The sequence below is a fragment of the Sander vitreus genome, chromosome 4, assembly GCF_031162955.1.
Source record: "Sander vitreus isolate 19-12246 chromosome 4, sanVit1, whole genome shotgun sequence".
Classification (NCBI taxonomy): Eukaryota; Metazoa; Chordata; class Actinopteri; order Perciformes; family Percidae; genus Sander; species Sander vitreus.
In genome coordinates, this window is record NC_135858.1 from 14,719,553 (window position 1) to 14,742,297 (window position 22,745).

General features: G+C 41.3%; 1 protein-coding gene across 2 annotated transcripts; it reads left to right on the forward strand.

The window, feature by feature from the left end:
• Positions 1–948: 948 nt before the first annotated feature.
• LOC144516878 (msx2-interacting protein) lies at positions 949–21,936 on the forward strand. 2 transcript variants are annotated; one of them, XM_078248549.1, is made up of 15 exons: positions 949–1,269; positions 2,606–2,920; positions 5,898–6,374; positions 6,492–6,643; positions 9,777–9,977; positions 10,132–10,283; positions 11,267–11,392; positions 11,503–11,616; positions 11,715–11,828; positions 11,916–12,016; positions 12,311–19,685; positions 19,987–20,055; positions 20,163–20,357; positions 20,445–20,603; positions 20,908–21,936. In XM_078248549.1, exons 1-15 carry the CDS (start codon positions 1,187–1,189, stop codon positions 21,037–21,039), a joined length of 9,765 nt encoding a protein of 3,254 aa, XP_078104675.1. In that variant the 5' UTR covers positions 949–1,186; the 3' UTR covers positions 21,040–21,936. The 2 variants fall into 2 exon arrangements, with proteins under 2 accessions (XP_078104675.1, XP_078104676.1); XM_078248550.1 differs by having other exon boundaries at positions 5,901–6,374.
• Positions 21,937–22,745: the final 809 nt, after the last annotated feature.

Here is a 22,745-nt window from a genome sequence, read left to right on the forward strand (position 1 = left end):
CTGTGCTGCACTGACTGTTGAGTGATTGAGTTGATGTGGAGTTAAATCTGACACCCCTGCTCATTGAGCAAAAAAACATAGCCTACATGTACCACTGGTGGATACAAGATTTTTTAAATCGGGAGGCCAAAGATCAAGGGACTGAGTGTTGAATAAAGGTGGGAACCTATTTTGGGGAGCTTTTCTGACCAGCTTTGATATATCCATACAACGACAGCAATAAGAACGACTTGTGGGCCAAACAAAAACTAATTTAGTGCCACAAGTTTTAAGGTGGTATGTTACCTGGGATGGCCAATCAGATTCCATGGTTCTTTTTAGATTGTAGCTCTACTAGGGCTTAAACAGTGAGTCTATTGATCAGTTTTGACCATCGATTTTGAAATCATTTATCAAGCTAACAATTGCTGGATTTCAGCTTCTTGTGTGTGATTTGCTGCTTACGTCTAAACGGAATAACTGGTTTCAGCCTGTTTCAGACAAGGAAGCAGGTCGAAGGCGTCATGTTTGGGGTTTGGAAATTTGTAATGCACATCATTCACTATGTTCTGATATTTTATGGATTTAACAAATATTCGATTATTTATGACCTTAATAAATTGTCAAAAGATCGATATTTAGCGGTAGCAATATTTTCGCTTTTCTTTAGGCTACATATGATACATACGATAGGCTACTTGTCAATTTCTAAATTCCCACTTTGAAGAAATAGTTCAACTTTGATCAAATAATTCAACAACAGTTAAGCATCTATCCAACACTGGCACGTCAAAAGATGATGGGGGTCTACTTTTATGCTAATTTATAACATTGATTACCTTGCAGAAAGCATCACGTGACGCCGCAGACAAATCTTGCTCGCGGGCTGCAGTTTGTTCCTCTTGAAAAAATCCATGGATGTATGAAGAAATCGCGTTGTGTATATTTGTAACTGTCGAGCACGCGCGGCAGCGGCACACCGAGCCCAGACCGTGCAGCTCGCACCCAAAACCATCAGGAGCGAGTCCCACGCGCGTCCACGTTCATGGATCGACGAGGACGCAGCAGCTAAAGCTAAACGGGCAGCAGGCTACCAGGCCCAGATTATTCACCACCGTCGTTCATTTTGTTCATGCGGACCTCCGACCGGCAGGGATTAGAAACGTGCGAGATCATATGAGTGTGAAGGGGGGAAGAATAGCTCAAGATGGTTCGGGAAACCCGGCACCTTTGGGTGGGAAATTTACCCGAACATGTTCGAGAGGAGAAAATTGTGGAGCATTTTAAACGGTAGGTTACGCAAGAGGGATCCTCTGTTGGCCAAGCAGCGCGCGCTAGGTTCAGCAGTTAGCTAGCTAGCTAGTTGCGATGGGCAGCCTGTGGCTAATGCTAATACAGCTAACGTTAGCATTTATTTTAAGTTTCACAAGCAAGGGTGTTTCTTATTTGCTGCCGGTGCTATATTGCAGCACGGCGATATATGTTTAACCAAAATGCCGGGAATTGAACCACTTAACATTAGTGTAAATGTTTACGGTTTATAGGATTTGGCTAACTTTTGCTAAAGCCAGGAGGAAAGAAGCTAACGTTAGGTTTGCTAGCCACCGAGCTACCACCCAACCAACCAACCATTTTGTGGGAAGTCGAGACGTTTTCATGATCAGTAACGTTGCAAGCCAAACGGCAGCTAACGTTAGCTGGACAGCAGGTCAAATAACATGAGATGACTTGTGTTTTTTTAGCCACTTGAAACGTGTGACTCATTACGTTATTTATGTGGTCAACTGTGTTAGAAAAATATTGAAATGTAGATAACGTTAATGCAAAATCTGCGAGCGATCAGTGAGCTCACCGCTCGCTTGTTGTTGAGCTGCTTTACGTTAGTTGCCATCAATATACTTAAACTTGGCTAAGATACTAAGTATTGTTTTTCTAATTTGACCAACTTGCAAACCACGATTTTCTCCCGCTGGGACACAAGTATTTGAATTTATAGAGAGCTAACAGCATAAACTTGTATGCTTCCACTTATTCATAGGAGTAATTTGAAACCATGCAATGTTGTATGTCTTTATCGTTTGCTACGTTATGTAAAGTTCAATTGGGTAACTCCTCAACAAACGCATCTGCAACACAACAAACTGCATCCAGTCATAGTTAGCGGGAGCTATTGCACCCCAGCCTTAACTAGTGGTCTGGTGACAGCTGTGTGTTTGATGATAGGCTTTTTATAGTTGTAAAACACTGACATTTGACATGTGTTAGGTCCCAGAGGGATGTTTGATTAACGTTAGTACTTTGACGTTTGTTTAGAAACATCAACACTCCCAACAATACTTGTAACACCAAGCGTAGTCATCCAGCATAACAATTGCAGACACTGTTTAAGATGCTTTCTGAAGTTCAGACAGTTCGTTCCTGTTTGGTGGCCTAAAAGGAAAAGTTGGTGTTAATTTGCTTTGGTTCATAATTAGAGGTAAATCATTATTACTCTTAGCTTTTAGTATCAGTGTCTCTTCTGCTCTACAGTTACCAGACTCTGAAATACAGAGAGACAGCTACACATTCCCTAATCTTAGCTGGTGTATATGTAATTTTCTCTTTGTTTTTATTGTAATTTCCTCAGGTATGGGCGTGTGGAAAGTGTTAAAGTTCTGCGGAAGCGAGGATCAGAGGGTGGTGTTGCAGCCTTTGTGGATTTTGTGGATATCAAAAGTGCGCAGAAGGCTCACAATGCTGTCAACAAGATGGGGGACAGGGACCTTCGGACTGACTACAATGAACCTGGTTCAGTCCCTAGTGCTGTTCGGGGCCTTGAAGACAGCTCTCCCTCGAGCAGTCGAGACGTTACAGGATTCTCTAGGGGAACAGTTGGTCCAGTGTTTGGCCCACCTGTGTCCCTTCACACCAGAGAGGGACGTTATGAACGGAGAATAGATGGGTAAGTGGACACGGCCTCCCCTTAAAATCCAGGGGAATCTAGGTATTGGATAGGTGTAAAACCTAAACACATAGTGGGGTTATTCGTGAGGGATATATGCCTCAAGGGGGTTGCACAAAGGTAATTAGGGATCGTTCCACTTTTCTTCATAATTGACTCGCCTTTCCCACGGGATCTAAGTAAATTAACTACACATTATCATTTGGTAAGGTAACTATAATTCAAGGTTTGACATCTGGTTTGGATATTACATCTGTGAGGAATATCCTGGTGAGTTTTGGATTTATTACATTTTGTGGGAAACTACCGTGGGGAGCTTTTGGATACTTTTTAAACATTTTCCTTCTAAATATGGGATCTAACCTCGATTTTTTTACTTGGAATTGCTTGAAACTGGAAGTAAATCCCTATAATGAAGGATGTACTTTTCTTTGAAGAATCTATTCAGGTAATATATCATTATGTCAAGGATCTCCCATCTCGGGTTGTCAATTTTTTTCCCTCTTGGCCACAGCCGATGGATGGACTACTTTTACAATTTTTTTGCATCTGTGGATACAGCCTGTTCTGGATTTAAGTGGATGGAAGAACATTTTTTACACATCACAAGAAAGACCGATTTAAGTGCATATATTCTAGGGTATCTCAATCATTTTAGGGTGAGATTAACTTTATATTATAAAAAATGTTGTCCCAAATATGGAAGCTATTCAAAGAAGACTTGGCAAGAACGCGGATGGTCCAGACAAAAAGTTTGTGGAGCTATTCTTGTTTTGCCTTGATGGCCATGAAGACGCATGAAGACTGCATAGTTGGGATGTACCCTCCTGGATGTACACACCCCATGTTGGATGTACTGATGTTGACCATAGTATGGATAGGTGTAGCTGCCGTTCATTTGGATTACTCGAGTGTGGATGTAGCTGTGTAAGGCCTCAGCTCAGTGAGGAGAAGAGCACTCCGAGTATGTATATGTATGAGAGCTGAATACAACTTTTTCAAAGTAACTTGAAATGTTACTACAAAAGATGAAGCCTTCCAGTACGTACACCCCATGAGATCCTTGGATTGTGGAATTAAGACATGCCTGTGAGACCATGAGGAGTTTATGGGCTGTGATTATAGTGCCTGCGAGTCTACAAGCTTGTGTGATCTTAAACTACTTGATATTATCAGTGGAATACATTTTTCACCCTTTTTCTCCCATGTAACATAATTTTTGGAACATACTACAAGATAAGATTGATCCAGTTGGATGTATTTTCCATTCGGGCACCAACTTCCTGTAGTCAACCTGGAATTCCCTGAATTACTCCGAAGTTCATCAGCTTGAAAAAAAAATCATAGTTATTTATTCAGGTCTTATGTTCCTATAGTGTGTCTACATCTCCAGAAATCCATAAAGAGGTCCATTTCTGTGATTGTTTTGTTTTTCCCTTTTTCCATCCAGTGAAGAGAATTAAGTAGCCTAACTGGATTATACATCAACAATCTACTGGCCTGGTGCTCCACAGTATTTGAAGATAACGTGCAGTGTGATTCAAGAGAACCGTTTTTTGCCTAATTAGATCAATTGATTTTTTTCCCTTGGTTTTTCATTCGGGCTCTCACATTCTGATCCACCTAGATTTTATATGGATTAGTTTCGGTAACTTCTTTTCCAAAAGGTTGGTATTGCTCTGCCCTCTGCATATTTTCTTTGTCTTACATTCCTTAGTGCTTTGTCTAATATTAGGTTTTGCACTGCTTTTAGGGAAAACATTAATTTGATGCAAGAGAAGAACAAACTTATTTTATAAAATGCATATTTACAATACATATATGTATTGTCTTTTTTTTTTTATTGCAAGTGCCTCCTTTTTCCAGCATCACACAAATACTTCAAAAGTATTGTTTTCACATTAAATACATTTATCTGAACTGATCTGAAATATTTTAAAGAAATGTTTGATTTTGAAACTTTCTTTTTCTTAACAGCAATAGTTCATGAACAGTCAGCCTCTGAAATCAGCTCCCCTGGACACCCAGAGGAGCCAAAAGTGCTTGATGTTTTGTTTTTGCAAACGAAAGTAATTGAAAAAGACAGCATTTCAACATTGCTAAGTTATGTGTTTGTATGAGTAGATTTTCAAAATGAAACAAAGAAGGTTGTAGTGAACGTCTGGGGCGGCTTTGTTTCATGTGACTGTTTATGAATTTACCAGTATAGATAATTGTGCTTGTTGGTAGTCTTGTTCCTGTCGGAATGTAATTTTAGGCTGCTACAGTTTAGCAATTGGAGCAGCGCCACACAAGTCAAGTCAATGTTATTTTATATAGCCCAAAATCACAAATTTGCCTCGAGGGTCTTTACAATCTGTACAGCATACAACACCCTCTATCTGTAGACCCTTGTGCATATTAGTGTTTACAGACAGTGCCAGTATTTGATAGGCTGACCCCATTATGTCATGTCTTGAAGAGTCAGATTATTCGGCCTATTTGTCTAGTTGTGAGGAATTTGGTATTGTTTTTCTAATCATTGTTAATGCTCCTACAGTGACAAAAAAACGTGTAAACTTTCAAATGTCACATTAGAATGAAAATATCATGCAACTTTTGTTGTAAAACTTGTTGCTGAAAAGTTAAAGCAGTTTTTTAACATACATTAAAGTGAGCACTTCTTTCTTCTTAGTTGACCAACTGAAACCCCATAGAAGAGACCAGTGTTTTGTTTCGATGGTCACAAATTGACCGAGACGGATTAATGAATTTTGCCAAGGCAAGAATGACTGGATCTCTACATTAAAATACTGGCACTGCTCTTTCTAAGAGTTAAGCTACACAACTTATCTGGCCTGCTCTGTTGTATCCCTGCTGTACCGACCGAGTTTCACTATTGGGCACTTAAATGCCAATTTTTTTTTTTTTTTTGCCTTTTTATTGTTTCAAATCATAGTAACTATTTTCCCCTCTCTACCCTGTTCTTATTTCACAGTAGCTCAGACAGCCGTGAACGTGCATATGATCACAGCCCATATGGACACCATGAGCGCAGTGGCACTTTTGACAGACAGCGTCACTACAACGCTGATTATTACCGAGATCGTTCCATGTTTGCTGCTGCTGGCCCAGGGAGCAGTGCTATCGGGGGAAGCTTTGAGGCATCAGACCCACATTTTGACTCTAGAATTCGAGACCCCTTTACTCTTACTAATTCTACACGACGTGACCTATACAGAGATGACCGAGGACGGCGGGTTGATAGAACTTACCATCACCGTCGGAGCCGATCGTCTCATTCCTCACAGTCAAGGCACCCTTCCCCACAACGGACCACCGGACAAACCCCCAAAACTCCGCATTCCCCTAAAAGAGCTCCTTTGTCCCCTGTGAGAGGTCCACGATCTCGATCCCGCAGCAGATCTTCGAGCTCTGATTCTGTCAGCAGCACCAGCAGCACGGGCAGCGGAAGGTGTGACATTTGTTTTGTTATATTAACGTTTCATGGGTTTGTTGACTGGATTTTGTCACTGGACAAACTTTCTCTCTGGTTTTCTTATTTTTTTCTATTTATATTTTGTGACAACAGCGACTCAAACAGCAGCTCAAGTGATGGATCTCGGGCACGCTCTGTTCAGTCGTCAGCTACACACGCCCCTACGTCTTCTATGGGGCTTGACTCAGATGAGCCACGCAGAAGCTTTGGAATTAAAGTGCAAAACCTACCAGTGCGCTCCACAGGTAAGTTTCTATATGTTAGCCTCTCAAATGAAAGGGCTACATAACACCATTTTATCCATACAATTTGTATATTGCTTTTGTCAGAACTGGGATACAAAGTGGTCATTGGTGCACACAGCATGATAAAACAAATCCAAATTAAGTAGCACAAGGCGATCATGTGACCATGTTCAGAAACTTGGTTTGGGGCTCCTGCTAACCTACATTTCTGTTGCTGTACGCAAATCTTATTTTAATTAAATTAACTTTGTGTTATGGACTTTAATGGTTGCCAGAGTGCATTGTTTAAAATTGAGGCTCGAGATTCAAGACCTGGGGTCTCCTTTATAAAACCTCCTTACTAAAAGTGTGCGTAGGCCCAAAAGCCAAAAATGGCATACACCAAAAACAAATCGGATTTATAAAACCGTGCGTACGCACATCTGTAAGCAATGTTATAATTCACAGATTAGAAGTGTGCGTACGTGAATCAGCCTTTTTTTTTTCTTTTTTAAAGATTATGTTTTTGGGCTTTTTCCGCCTTAATTTTTGACAGGACAGCTAGGTGAGAAAGGGGGGAGAGAGGGGGAAGACATGCAGGAAATGGCATGCAGTTCTTTCGTTATGCCGAATCATGACGACTAGCGGGAAAAAAGCAAAACACTTCTCAGACGCTGGTGAATTGCTTCATATATATATATATATATATATATATATATATATATATATATATATATATATATATATAAATATATATAAATAAAACACTTAGCTGTCTGCCATTTCCCTCTGGAAACGGCCAGTTGCCCCCAGAGTGGCAAGGACCTGTATTTGGACTGGGATGGCACAGTTCCGGCACGTTGCCCTCTCTACTGGACCCAATTCAGTACATAGATCCAAGTGCACAGCTTTAGGGAATTTAAATCGGCATATTAGCCAGTCATGGTCCCTGAAGCTTCTTTCTCTCCTGTTTCTTCCAGGTGTTAGTACTCCTGTAGGGCCAGCAGTGCCATCATGCAGCATTACGCACGGGGGGCACCGCAGTATTTAATGTTTACAACAATTTGTGATTGTTCACACCTTGCCAAAATCACAGCATCAACTAGTGGTATCCCCCACCCCGAGATACAATTTGAAGACGAAAGTCTAATAGGCAAACACACTTTTCTTCATGCAGGTTTTGTCACGAACAGTATTCAAGTTTGGACTGATAACGAGGACATTAAGTGTAATGATTGCGCGACAGCTTAACGGCTGTATTTCCGGACTTTGACATTTGATGATACATGCACAGTATTAAAGACAGATAATTAGTTATTTACACTGTGCTCTGCAGTTACCTAATACTAGGCTATTTGATGCTATCCTGTATTCCATGGAGTCGGGCCATCTCCTCCACCTGCGCTCCGTAGCAGACAATGTGACGGTGGGACAGCGCCGATTTAAACATTAAGAACATTTTTATTTAAGATTTGAGTTGGATTTTACAAGGTGTTTATGGAACAATTATCACTCCGTAGAAGCGCAAATAACACTGCTGGATTTAATCTTCATGATATTGTGGATGATATGGAGTGAAGAAATGTGCGTGAGGCGTGAGTAATCGTTATTCCCACATTTACTTTCTGCAGTCTGACTTCAGTTCACCACCTCACCATCTGCGTCGCCAATTCCCAGTGTCTCCAAAATGTGCGTATGCATGGGTCAGAGTTTGCGTGGAGGACCGCACATTCTCCCGTCAAGTTAGTTTTTTATAAATCACAAACTTGGCGTGGGAAGTGGCGTACGCACATTTTCAGCCCCGTTTTGTGCGTACGCCACATTTATAAATGAGACCTCTGGACTGCTGTTATATAATTTCTTTTTCTTTTTTTTTCTTTTCTTTTTTTAAGTTTCGGTGCTTATCAACAGCAAATATTCGAAGCTATAGGAAAATAAACCATTCCACAGCTGCTGCTTTCACCACTTAGTTCGCCGGCTTACTCAGCCCTGTAGATTGGTCTGGCAATGCGAGACTAATAAATAACAAAAGGAGACGACGTTAGAGCAGGATTGTTTGTTGGTGATTAAGGGATGTTTTATGAAACTAAAAGTAACGTTATTGTATACCGGCGGCTGCCTTTTCCAAACAACATGACATGAGAAATACTTTGAGTACGTATTTCCGCTCACAGCTGAGTAGGCGGTCCTTAATGTGGCCCGGGACACATTCCCGTTCTCACTGCTACTGGTGGAATTTCCTGCGGCACCGGAGCAATCCCGGAAGTGGAACGTCAAGGATATAGGCTATTAGAATATAGACGTGCAGCCTGCTGTTTCAGTGATCAGATCTCAATGCGTCCTGAGAGCTGTCCACTTGTGGTAATAGTTAAGCTCACAAGTAGTATTCCCCTAAAGTGTATCAATCCCCCCTATGTGAAGCCGTTAAAGGCGGTATTCACCCTCATTTGTTACAGTCACACAAAATGTTAGATATTTGGTGCTTGGTAGCCATGGAATACTAGTGTACAGGTCACTCTGCTTCTAATATTTCCAAAGGTATGCCTTTTTCAGTTTACTCGTGTAATTATTCCCAGACCACAGTCTTATATTCTGTAACTCACATTTAAAATCTTTGAGCCTATACCTTTGTGATATATGTATACTTGTTAAAATCAAGGCAGTAAGTATGACCCACAGAGTTCAACAAAAACAGTTGGTCACTAGCCCTGTCAGTAGAAAAGCCAGGTTGGAGTAGGAAACTTAAAACATCCCAATCAGGCTTTTTTCACTGCTTTAAAAAACATAAAATAGTAGATTCAAGCCGTGACACTTGACCCCCTAAAACAAAGAACTTTGGACTTGTGTCAGCCAATCATATCTGCTTGACATACATATCAGTGTCACTGTAACAAGTATTTATGGTCCAGTTTCAGTAAGAAATTGGGAATCTAGAAAAGTGTAAGCAGTGACTGTGAGAAAAGCTATGAGAGTCATCACTGTCGAAAGTATCATTCCCAGGTTTATATGCAAATAAATTCATATTAAAAGATCCCTTATATAGCATGTAGACTTGGTCATTATGATTTTTAATTCTTTGAAAATCGGTTTGTTTTCAGCACTCTCTGAAGATTTGCATTGCATAGTAATACTTTTTTTTTCTTTTCTTCCGCAGACACAAGTTTAAAAGATGGACTTTTCCATGAATTCAAGAAACATGGGAAAGTGACCTCAGTGCAGATCCATGGAGCATCAGAAGACCGCTATGGTTTGGTGTTTTTTAGACAGCAAGAGGATCAAGAAAAAGCCCTCACTGTCTCCAAAGGAAAGCTGTTCTTTGGCATGCTTATTGAAGTCACAGCCTGGAATGGTCCTGGTAAGTAAACCGCAATTTGATGAATACTTGGTGCCAACAAATTAAATCAACAAACAACATTTCATAAAACCATATATTTTTGTGGTGGATAATACAAGCTTGACATTTAGCAACATGACAGTAATATTAATGATAAACCTCTACCTTCCCTCAGAAACAGAGAGTGAAAATGAGTTCAGGCCCTTGGATGGCCGGATAGATGAGTTCCACCCAAAGGCCACAAGGACACTGTTTATAGGCAACCTTGAGAAGACCACCAGTTATCAACAACTCCTTGACATTTTTCAACGCTTTGGAGAAATTGTGGTATGCTACCATTTGAATGCGTACTGTAAATAGTAGGGCTGCACAATTTGGAGAAAAAGTCATATTGCGATTTACAATACTGCGATTGCGATATTATGGTATCATGAGTCTACTTGCTTGATTATCAAGGAAAATGCTCAATATACTAACATTTTGAAACTTAAAAAGTTAAACAAGCATAATAAGAAATACATAAACAAACAAAAAATGTGCAATACTTAAAATTTTTTTTTACAAAATTCAATAAAATCTTTTCAAAATGGACATTTTTTGCTTTGCTCAACAGTACAAATTAAATAAATAGAACCAACAACAAATTATTAAAATAATACATTTTGTATGCCCTTATAAACAATGACATTTAAGATGGGTGTAATATAGTAACTAGTGATTAAGTTACAAAATATACTTTGTACAACCTCTTCTTAAAGTCTATATGCTCTGAAAACCGCTACACTTCTGATACTCATGTGACCATACACAACACACGCGCCACTGCCTAAACGGACTGGTCATATCTTTTGTGGAAGTTACGATGGTAGCGTAAGTGAGAGCGAAAATTGCAGGTGTGTTGAGTGAGTGATGTCATTGAATGATTGGTCAAGCAAGCAGGGAGCGGTGAGTGGTGTCGGACTTAGCGTAGAGGCTGTGAGCATAAGCGAGAGGAAAAAGATAGTAAAGACGATGTAAAGTGTGTTAACCGTGAACAATATGACGTCAAGCTTCTTTAGACGCTGTGGCTTCGTCTGTTAACACTGTCGGTACAGTGAAGGGTGTTACAATGTGGAGACTGCAGTGCACACAGAGACTAGAGTGTCACGCACACAGCACACCTTTTATGTTTACTCAAATCGCAAATTTTTTGTGGTTACGTAATCGCACAGAGTGACATCATGATTGCAATTAGGTTAATGTGCAGCCCTAGTAAATGGGGACATTTTATATTTGATAAGGGTCTCTAATGTTTCGCTTTTTCTTTCAAGGACATTGACATCAAGAAAGTAAATGGAGTTCCCCAGTATGCCTTTGTGCAGTATTCTGATATTGCCAGTGTCTGCAAGGCCATTAAGAAGATGGATGGAGAGTATCTGGGGAGCAACAGACTAAAGGTAGTGCTTTTACAGTAAACCATAGTAAAATTTCTGGTCTATGTAGGTTTTCAATCTTTCAAATGTATTCCACATGTATAATTTGCATATTATTCTCTTTCTACTTGAAGCTTGGGTTTGGGAAGAGTATGCCCACAACGTGTGTTTGGCTAGATGGTTTGGCCAGCAGTGTTACAGAGCAATACCTCACACGTCATTTCTGCCGCTATGGACATGTAGTTAAGGTAAGGTGTGATATTTTCTCTTGCTAAAGATTTGCTGCTTTTGATTATAATGCTATGTAGTTTTAAACACTTCCAATGTATGTTTTGTCCTTTTTTAGGTTGTATTTGATAGATTGAAAGGGATGGCCCTCATCTTGTACAACAACACAGATTTTGCTCAGGCAGCTGTAAGGGAGACCAAAGGTTGGAAGATTGTCGGCAATAAAATAAAGGTAAACTAACAATTATTGGGTTTATTTTATAAAGTGTTTTTCATGTGTATATGTATTGATGTGTGTTAACTTATTTACTTATGAAAGGTGGATTTTGCAAGTCAAGAGAGTCAGATGGCATTCTACCGGTCTATGCAGGCATCTGGTCAAGACATTAGAGACATCTATGAAATTCCTGCTGAACGACGGTAAATTGCCAGTTATTGCATGCTAGTGATAATGTCCACAACCAATTATATTTTTTTAAATGTCACAAATTTGTCAGTTATAGAATTGATAAATTGCTATTTTGAACACTTCTTTCAAATTGAATAAACTCCAATAAAATGTCTGTAAGGTGATCATCTTTAGAATCCCAGTTCCATTGCAAAATATTTAAGCACTTCTTAATCTGAAAGTGAAGTGCAATTTTATAAAATAAATTATTTAGGTCAACAAAATTCATTACTTTTCTCTTCCTATTCTCTCCATTCACTCTACAGAGAGGAACGCAGACCTCCATACCATGAATTTACAGCGGAAAGGGCTTACTTTGAGAATATAAGAACCCCTGGCATCTATCCAGAGGAAGCTAGAAGAGACTATGCTGCTCGCAACAGAGAGCGTTTTCCTGAACTGGAACACTATCAAGGGGATCACTTTGACCCACGTTATCATGAAGACCCAAGAGAGTACAGGGACTACAGAGACCCCTTTGAGCAAGATATCCGAAAATACACATATATTCAAAGGGAGCGAGAAAGAGAGCGAGAACGCTTTGAAGCTGACCGCAGCAGGTGGAGCCCTTCCCATCCAAGGCGACCTGTTACTCCTACGGTATCGCCTTCACCATCTGAGCGTGCTCCCAGAGACTCGGAACGCCGGGTTTACAGCCAGTCCTCTGAGCGAAGTGGTAGTGTGAGCTCAATGTCACCACCACACTTTGACAAATCTGAAAAGAGCCTGCTGGAGCATGCTTCAAAGAGTGACAAGAGTGACAAGAGCAGCCAACCAGATCGCGTTGCAGGTGCTGAGAAAACCAAACGTGCCAAACGAAAAGAGAAAGGTGACAAAGCTGAGAAGCTTAAATCAAGGAAAGCGAAGGGGCAATCCCCATCCAACCTACCACCTGAAACAGAGCTTGAGACTGGTTTTGATGGAGGGTCTGGAAGAGGAAGGGGATCAGACCAGGATGCTCAAGAGAGGCAAAAATGTAAGGGGGATGGTGAATCTCTTACTGAAAATCAGTTGTCAACTGCTCATCATGATTCTGTAAAAAGTGAAAGATCTGAACTGAGTAAAGGTGAGAATTCAGACTTGGATGGAAAAAATCGACTCAAGAAACATCTAAAGCCTGATATTGGAAATGATGGAAAAGATACATCATTGGATTCAGATCGCCTTGCTGCAAGAAAAAAGCGCTTTGCTGATTCCGGTGGCAGGACAATTCGTCAGAAAAGAAGCAGGCATGAGGAGTCAGAGGATGCTATTCCATCCTCTGACTTAAGTGCTAGTGCCACATATTTGAAAGAGTCGGACACTGACAAAAACAAAGATTCACAACGGAGAGATTCAAGACTCAAAACTGATAAAAGTGGCACTCAGAAGGAAGGCCAAGAGGACCCTAGAGGACAAAGGGAGAAGTCGGAAGGATCTTTGGACCCACTGGAGTCAAAACATCCAGTGCACACTTCATCCAGAAGGTTTTCACATGAGGGAATTACAGACCAAAGCAGTATAAGAGAACAAGAACACCATGCTGCTTTCAAATTTGGTACTCAAAATGCTGACCAGGAGAAAAGTGTTAAGAACAAGGAAGACCATGTTGACATTGACCTCTCTCAGAGTTACCGCAAGCAAATGGAGCAAAATAGACGGTTGCACCAGCAGCAACAGCAGCGCGAGTCTGACAAATCGGACAATCCAGGAAGTCCTCAAGGAAGTGAAATGGAGGACTTGGAACATCGTAGTCTTGTGCATGAAGTTGGTAAACCACCTGAGGATGTCACAGATAATTTCCCGTCTCACAAACTAAAGAAACTAGACCAGTTTGAACCGGACTCAGGAATTAAGAGAGAGCGTGTCTACAGGAGCTTTAGACAAAAAAGTGAAGATCCTGACTGGAACAACATCTCCTCTCCAGGACATCAGCACTTCTCTCACAATGCTGATGAGGACCTTGTGGACCTTTCTCAGAAAGAGCTGAGTAGAAATGAGGAAAAAATTCACCCAGATCTTGAGCTATTAGTCAAAAGGACACATAACACACAGGTAAACAAGCCAAACACTCCTTTACTTAGTGTGGAAGAAGAGCAACAAAAGAGATGGGAGAGCAGAGTTAAACAAGACTTGTTACCTGACCTGAATTTTTCTAGAAGTCTAAGTAAAAACATTCACAATCGCAAGCGTTTGGAATATGGTATTTGGCATGACTTGGAGCCTGGGGAAGTACGATCCGACTCTGAAGAGGACAGAGAGACCAAACCCCACTCTCCTGTGCCCTCAACATCTATGCCTTTTTCCGAGCGGCCGAGGGTTGACAGGTTTTCAGACCCCAAAGTAGCACATCTTGAAAGGAACAAATTCTACTCCTTTGCACTTGATCAAACCATTACACCTGATACAAAGGCTCTGCTCGAACGTGCAAAATCTCTCTCATCTTCAAGAGAAGATAACTGGTCATTTTTGGATTATGATTCTCACTTTGCAAGTTTACGCAACAGAAAGGATACTGAGAAGGTAGAATCAGCACCACGACCTACACCCTCCTGGTACATGAAAAAGAAAAAGATTCGAATTGGATCTGTAGACAAACTTGATGACCGGAAGGAGGAGCCTAAACCGGTGGAACAGGAACGAAGGGAACTTTTTGCCTCCCGCTTCCTTCACAGCCCCGTTTTTGAGCTGGACTCTAGGCGACTTCAACACTTGGAGCGTAAACATGAAGAACCTGAGCATACACAAAACCAACAGCCAGGTCAGCAAGGTACAGTAGATGGGGAACTTGACTCTGGGCCAGTTGTCCTTTTCCATAGTCGTTTTTTGGAACTCACACGACTGCAACAACAGAAGAATAAAGTCCGTCAGCTGCAAGAGGCAAAAGAAGACACAATGCTCAGGGATGAGAATAAAGTGGAAAAAGCACCTGTTCAAGAGCAACAAGCTTTGCAGTCACCTAAAACAACAGACTCTATCATGGAGCCAGAAATAAAACCCATCAGTCCTGCTGAAGAGCTTATTTCTGAACCCCGACTCACACCTACTCCTGTCACACAATCTACGGCCAAAGACTTTCCCCCTCCAGAAGAGAAATCTGTTGCAGTAAATCCAGCCCCTGATCCTTATCCACCTGTGTCTGTCATAAAGGAAGAGGTAAAAGAAAATGAACCTGTTGTATCCATTCACCACCTATTAACTGAGGCGTCATCTGATTCTGAACCTGCACCAATAGCAGCACCCGAACCCAGTTGTTCAGTGGATAGATCTAAACCTTCTCCATCTGAAGGGAAATTGGATATTATTACTGAGGATGTAAAACCTCTCTGTACAGAAAAACCATGCCATCAGGATTGTCATGATGAGTTTGTTAGCATTTCAGAAACAGAGCTTGATCCTGAGACAACACAGCTAGAAGTGCCTGAAACCACTAGTCCCATACCACCTAGTCTTCTAGAGGAAGAGAAAGAGACCCAATCTGTTTGGAAAGCAGTAGCAGAACCTGAGGGAGAGAAGAAACTTCAAGTTAGTAAAATGCAGATTCCCATTGATAATGACACAAATGACGAGCCAGTCTCACCCCAGAAAGAGCATAAACCAAAAGAAATGAAAAATAAAAAGTGCAAATATTCCCCTGCTCAAGTTGCTCTAGTTCCCCTCATATCTACCTCTGGTTCCGAGAAACAAGCAACGCGTAAGAGTGAGCGCATTGACAAAGAGAAGCTGAAACGTGGATCATCTCCAAGAGCTGAATCAAAGTCCTCAGGCAAATCTCCTATTCATGGATCAGAACCTGATATGTCAGAGCCGGGCATATCAGCAGGCAGAGCAAGACGAAGAAATGTTAAATCTGTGTATGCCACTCCAGTTGAAGATGATGCGCCAGCTCGTTCTGGAAAGGAAATTACAGAGTCACCGCGCGCTGCACGAAAGCGAGGTACAGACAAAGATACAACACAACAACAAAATATCGAACAGGATGCACCTGCTCCAACACCTGCAACCAAACGGGGCCGTCCTCCCAAGAATCGCAGACAAGGCGATGAGAGTTCAACAATTAAAGTAGAAAAATCAAAAATGGACAAAGACACAGATTCAAATGAATCAGAAGTTGGGGAAAGAATTCCAAGAATGTCCAAAGGGAAAACATCCCCTCATGGCACAAAGGGTTCATTGAATCTGATGTCCACAGTCCTCGTATCTGGATCAACAAGGAAAGTAGAAAAACTTGAGATGGCTGAGGATGATGATCAGGAAATGGATTCCACAGATGAAGATTCCTTGGCTTTGCAAGATTCATCAAGTTCATATAAAGAAGATCCATCAATAAAAATTGACCAAAAGAAAGAGGAGAAAGATAAAGAAGGAAGAGAATTGGCCAGAGATAAAGATATTTTCCATGAAAAGGCAAGTGAGGGTAAATCAAATGGGAAAGGGACAGATTCTCCAGTGTTAGAAGAGAAACCCAACTTAGAAAAAGACAGGGTTGTTAGAGGTAAAAACAAGTTGACAAGGACTCCTAAGTCTCCTGTTCTCAAGAACCTCAAAATCAGACTAAATGTGACAGAGGTGAAAGATCTTCTTCAGTTGGGGGATGATGAAGTTGGAAATCAAGAGGATTCTTCAAAAAAGATCAGGCCTGGAGACAACAGTGATCATGTTTCAAAGTGTATTAATGCAAACAAAGGTTCCAACATTGAAGAAATTGAAAATGCTTCCACTTTGGAAAAAAAAGATCTCCTGGAATCACCAAAAAGCTTAATTTCACAGGAGCTGGAATTGGAGCAGGCTGTGGAGAACATTGCTAAACTAACAGAGCCACCTTTTCCAACAGAAACACCGATGCCACCTGCCCCACATACAGAAGTAAAAAGTGAACCAGAGGAAGAAAAACCTTCAAATCCTGCTAGCGAGACAGAACTCATGGCTGCCATTGACTCCATAACTGCTGATGGTAGAACCTTAACCCAAGCACCTCCACCAAGTGCAGATGTAGGTTCAGAACCTGAGATACAAAACTTGATTCCGCCTGCCAAGGGAGATGAACCTGATACAAATACACCTGCTATACAGGAGGAGTCTGTCTTCCCTTGTACACCCAAAAAGGGCACCAAGGGAAGACCTAAAACACCCAAACGTTCTAAAGGCCAAAAGCAAGTGAGAAAAGATTTTAAGGAAGGACCTTCAATAAGTGAGGAATTGACATCTCCTTTAGCAGATAGCCCACCTTCCAGTGTAAAGACTGTTCCTGCAACAACTCCATCAGCAGCAACTACTGCGGTCATTACTCTGACTACATGGAAGCCAGAACTTGAGCCTTTAGCTGTCAAGGCTACAGATGTAAACACGGAGTCATCTTCTGAAGAAAAGATTCAAAATCTTAAATCTGTTAACCCCCAGTCTAAGAATCCAATATGCCCAAAGCCTCAACAGGTGCCACCTGAGTGCATCTCCCCTTCCCTATCTCCACTTGCTAACAGGCCAATTATCAGACCCATTCAGACAAGCAAAATTCCTGTTTCTCCACCAGATTGGCGCCACCAGTCTAAGGATACAGAAGTGTCCTCTTCACCTGTCATGCCGTTTGCATTCAAGGAAAACCAGCATTTACCCTCAGACTCTGACAATGTGGATAGTGATCATTGCAACAGTGACTTGAGACAGATTCTTATGAAACACAAAAATATTTCATTGCCAGGCAGTAGTTCTATTCCTAGTAATCTACCAACCCTGCGAGATCAGAACCCCTCTGAAAGTAAAACTCCATCAGCTGTTGTGCCAAATAAGTCACCACTACCCAGTAGTGGAATGGCAGCTCATCCAGCTCCACCTATTTGTCGACCTCCGGCCTCACTACCATCTCCTGAAACGAAGTCTGTGATCTCTGTTATTGCATCCACTGCAACGTCTGTTATCAGTCGTGTTTGCAACCCTCCTGAGCCTGAGGACAAAGTAAACGCAAACATTGGAAATCCCTCTGTGGACATGACTCTACCCAAGCCAACCTATAGGCCCAGCAAAGACGATACTGGATCATACCATGGGCCATCGGTTGGTGATGACGAGGGAGGAAGTTCTGCACGCTTCATTGTTGAGAGCCCCACTCTTGGTATAGGATCTTGCCCAGGTCTGAGAGTTAATACATCTGAAGGAGTGGTAGTATTGAGCCACTCAGGCCAGAAAACAGAGGGACCACAGAGGATTAGTGCAAAAATAAGTCAGATCCCACAAGCAACAGCAGGTGACATGGAATCTCAGCAGTTGGTATCCATGCCCCAGATAAAACAGGAAATGTATGGTCATTCTCACTTAGGACTTCAAAAGGGGCCTTCATTGCAGATAGATCATGTGCATCCTGGTAAGACGCAGTCAACTTTGTCTTCTATTAAACAAGAAAGCACTGGTTTGGAAAAGATGGAATCCTACCAATCTGGACCTCAAGGAGTAGTGAAGCGTGTCACACAGGGTAACCAGCAAGTCATGAGTTACCATCAAGAGTACATGCCAATAAAACATCAAAAGAAAATGGACAGTGCTGATCCTCACATAACGGATGGAGCTAAACCACCTTGGACCTCTGCTATAAGTCCTGCAATAAGCCCCCATTTGCCCTCTCCACCTGCCAACCATGTAGGCTTTGTTACAGCAGCTGGCGACAGAGCTCCCTCCCATATTAGTGGAGTAAAACAGGAACCACGATCCCCTCGCAAGTCAGGTCATCCACACTCTCCGTTTACCAAAGTATCCTCGCCCATAGGCTCCTCGTCACCCAAGGGCATACCAGTTATGTTATCAACTGGCCTACCTGCCATGCAGCAGTTTATTACTGGTGTACATCATCCAGAGCAGTCAGTTATCATGCCACCTCACAGTGTTCCTGGAAGCTTGGGACGGATGTCTCCTCACCGTGTTACCCAGTCAATTCCAGTGGGGCATCTTGTCCAAGGAGATCGGGTTAATACTCCACCTCTTTCTGTGATGAGCTATGGAATGCATAGTGAGCCTCTTGCCTCTCCCTGGTCTGGTCCCGTGCAGTCACGGCCTACATCACCCCAGGCTGTTGGCAGGGACAAGGTTCTCAAGGTAAACCCTGGTTCTTTAAGGGGCCATGAGGGGGAACAGGAAGAAGCCAGACGCTTCCACCAGGCTCCAGGAAGACAATCTGCTACACAGTTAAAACCGGAGACTATGCAGTCAGATCCTCGCGGGCCTTTGCGGACTAGTGTCCAGTTAGAAACATACATGGCACAAAGAGATATGTGTGTGCTGTTGCACCAACAGGGAGAGCGTTTGGGCACAGACCCTCATTCTGGACACATTCAAGAGACTCTTCCCCCCTCTTCAGCGCCTTCCAGCCTACCCTTATCCTTGTCTCCAAGAGCACACATTTTGCCTAAAGGTCTGTCTGAGAAGGATATAACGAAGCCATTAGAAGCAAAGAGGCCACACACTCCTCTTCCTAAAGATGGAATGATGGGGATCAGACAATCTGGGCAAGCAATGGCATCGCCCCAGAGAGTTCAGCTAATGCCGCCAGGACCTAGTGGCTCATTCCCAGAGTATTCGGGGATGTACTCCAACCCAAGAGGCATCCATTCTCAAATACCAGAGACGTCTCCTGTTGGACTTAACCAGCCACCACTGAACGTTACACCAACCATGGTGAGTTCACTTCACTTAACACTCTGTTTTAGTAGGTGCACTTCGCTAAAAGTAATGCAGTCTAATACAACAGTCCTGTAACAAATCCTACCATCATGAAGGTTGTAATGTTCAGTTTTTGTTACAAAATGTTTTAGAGAGCTGTTGATTTGACTTTATAGTCATTTTTGAAAGCTGTGATTTGTGGTGATAAGTGGGGCGGAAAATAATAAACTGGCCAACTAAGTGCGAATGTGGGTTGATATCTTTATGTTACAGAAACTGTTCATGACACATTACACTATTGTCTTGAAACCTTTAGGCTGCAGACCTCCAGACAAAACCAGATGGCAAGATGACGCAGCCTGTTAATATGGTGCAGTTGCTCACGGTAAGACAAAACTCATAATGGTTTAAATTGTGTTCAGGGTTGTTGGTCTGAACAAGAGCTGGCTTTGTCTGACATACTTGTCTTTGTTTTGTCTTGCATTTAAACAGAAATACCCTATTGTGTGGCAAGGCCTGCTGGCACTGAAGAATGACACAGCTGCAGTCCAGTTGCATTTTGTCTGCGGAAACAAAGCTTTGGCTCATCGATCACTGCCCCTACAGGAAGGAGGCGCATTGCTTAGGATTGTCCAGAGAATGAGACTAGAGGCTTCGCAACTGGAGAGTGTAGCCCGAAGAATGACGGTGCGTGTCTTTTGTCCTACTCCCGTTGTAGTAATTTGTCTGTTTAATTTAATGGATTCTGTTAACATTTACATTTTCCTCCTACAGGGGGACAGTGACTTCTGTCTTCTCCTTGCTCTGCCATGTGGACGAGATCAAGATGATGTCCTAAACCAAACTCAAGCTCTAAAGGCTGCTTTCATCAACTACTTGCAGACAAAGTTGGCTGCTGGTATCATCAATATACCCAACCCAGGTTCCAATCAGGTCAGACATGATTGTTTTGTGTAAAGTTTTTTCTCTGTTTTCATATTGTTTTTTGTTTTTTTAAGTTTAATGATTTGATGAAAATGGATTATTATAATTAATACATCTTCTTGTATCTTGTATGTATCATTCATGTGTGACCTCTATAGTCTCCTTTATAACTATTATGTTTTCTGTGTGGATTTTCATTCATTATTGCACATGACCAGAAGTTTAATCTTGCTTAATGAAACACCACTTTGGTATCAAATCTGTTGGTTCTCTGTAACTTCATGTGTAATTGAGGTTTTCTTTGTTTTTCCAGCCTGCCTATGTGCTACAGATTTTCCCACCATGCGAATTTTCAGAGAGCCACTTATCCCAGCTCGCCCCCGACCTTCTTAACAGGATCTCTAGCATCTCACCACACCTCATGATTGTCATCACCTCTGTGTAACCTTCCCTGCTGGAAATAATGGATGTTCTTGCTGATGAGCCTCAGGAAACCAGAGGAATAGGAGAATGTTTTTTCCTGGACACAGTGGGAATGTGTAGGATATACCCTATCAACGTGTTTTTCTCTTTTTTTTTTTTTTTTTTTTTTTTTCATTTGTTACTCCTGTCTGGTATTTTTGTCCTTCTCAAAAGAACTGAGGGATGGACCAAACCAGAATCAGTCTTATTTGACCATTTCTCTGCTGTATTTCTATTTATTGGAGTTTTATTTTAATGTTCGGAGATGCTCTGAAGAAAAAAATCAGGATGTTTGATGAGTGACTATCTGGGTGGCCTTTTTTCTTTCATGTCTTTTATTGATTGTCATATTCATTTCTTCGAAAGAGTGGATTATGGAAGCTGTTGCACCGCAATGGCTAAAAAGACATTTGAACATGTCATTTTAAATAATTATGTACAGACTTCCTCGCCCAGGCTTTCTTTTAGAGAAGGCCGAATTGTAAAACTATGGAAACCCTGTAAAGGACCACATTCGTTTAACAGCTCCTTTAATTCCACCAGCTCTGCTTATTTTCTCACAATACTGAAGCAGTCACACTTGTGACACCTGCCTTTGTATTGAACAAGCTACAATATGATTTGGGAGTTTTTGAATACAGGACTTTGTAAATATTTTAAATATTTAAACTTTGACAATGGAACTTGACCTTGGACAACCTAACAGAGACTTGAACTCTGGGACAAACCAGAACGCAGAGTGTGGAAATTAAGATGAATATCCTTGATTTTTGGGTGTAAATACTTGTAACACAAGAAGATTGGCAAACTCTCTTGTTGAGTCTGCTGATGGCACTTCATATTTTGTAACTCAAATAAAACAAACTCCAGAAAACTTGAATATTTAAGCTACAATTCTTATTTTATTTGTGTGTTATTTGGCAAGGATGTTCAATACTTGAATAGTAATACTTCACTACTTCAGTTCTTAAAAATAAAGACAGGCCAGTTACACTTACATTTCATACCATACAACAAAGGTTTAAATGACAGAAGGGGTTAAGGGTTTGAGTTTGAATGTAAAATGGCACAGCACTTCTATTATGAAATAATCAAATGGTAAATGACCAGCACAGTAATGAAACACATGAATTCTGTGTAGGTGAAGAACAATTATAAAAAATGTAACATTTGTTCGTGTAACAATGGAATTGTGCCTCAGTTGCATATTAATTGTTAATGTTTGAAGACGTATTTATTTTTAGTTCTAATGTATTTGTACATTTTGATTGGTCAGTAGATTATCTTATGAAACCTTGGTTATAAGACGTCATTTTAGCATTTTTTTTTTTTTTTTTAGCAAACTTGCTTTATACATATACTTCAGAGCGGGCTGTGTAATATCTGATAAATTGCCTCAAGTGATGTAACTTGAGTCGCCGTTGGTTGGGTCCATTGTGGAGAACACCCAAAAAGAAGTTCATGGCTATTCTAATGTACACAGGGCCATGGTTAGCATTGCTAAGCCTCTGTCCTGATTGACAGGTCAGTGTGTAGCCACGCCCTAAAGCATGCCCTGCTTCATCGTCAATTTTAAAATTGGACCATAATTTACAAAATGAACATGCTGTATTAAAGACTTAAAACTAGAGATTGAGACCATAAACTCCTAATGATAATGTTTACTGAGGTAATAAATCAAGTGAGAAG

Bases quoted from the DNA above. Each gene is read 5' to 3' on its own strand.
- LOC144516878 (XM_078248549.1), top strand. From the start codon at position 1,187: ATGGTTCGGGAAACCCGGCACCTTTGGGTGGGAAATTTACCCGAACAT. The intron at 9,978-10,131 runs GTAAGTAAACCG...ACCTTCCCTCAG, and splicing joins CACAGCCTGGAATGGTCCTG to AAACAGAGAGTGAAAATGAG. The intron at 10,284-11,266 runs GTATGCTACCAT...TTTTCTTTCAAG, and splicing joins AACGCTTTGGAGAAATTGTG to GACATTGACATCAAGAAAGT.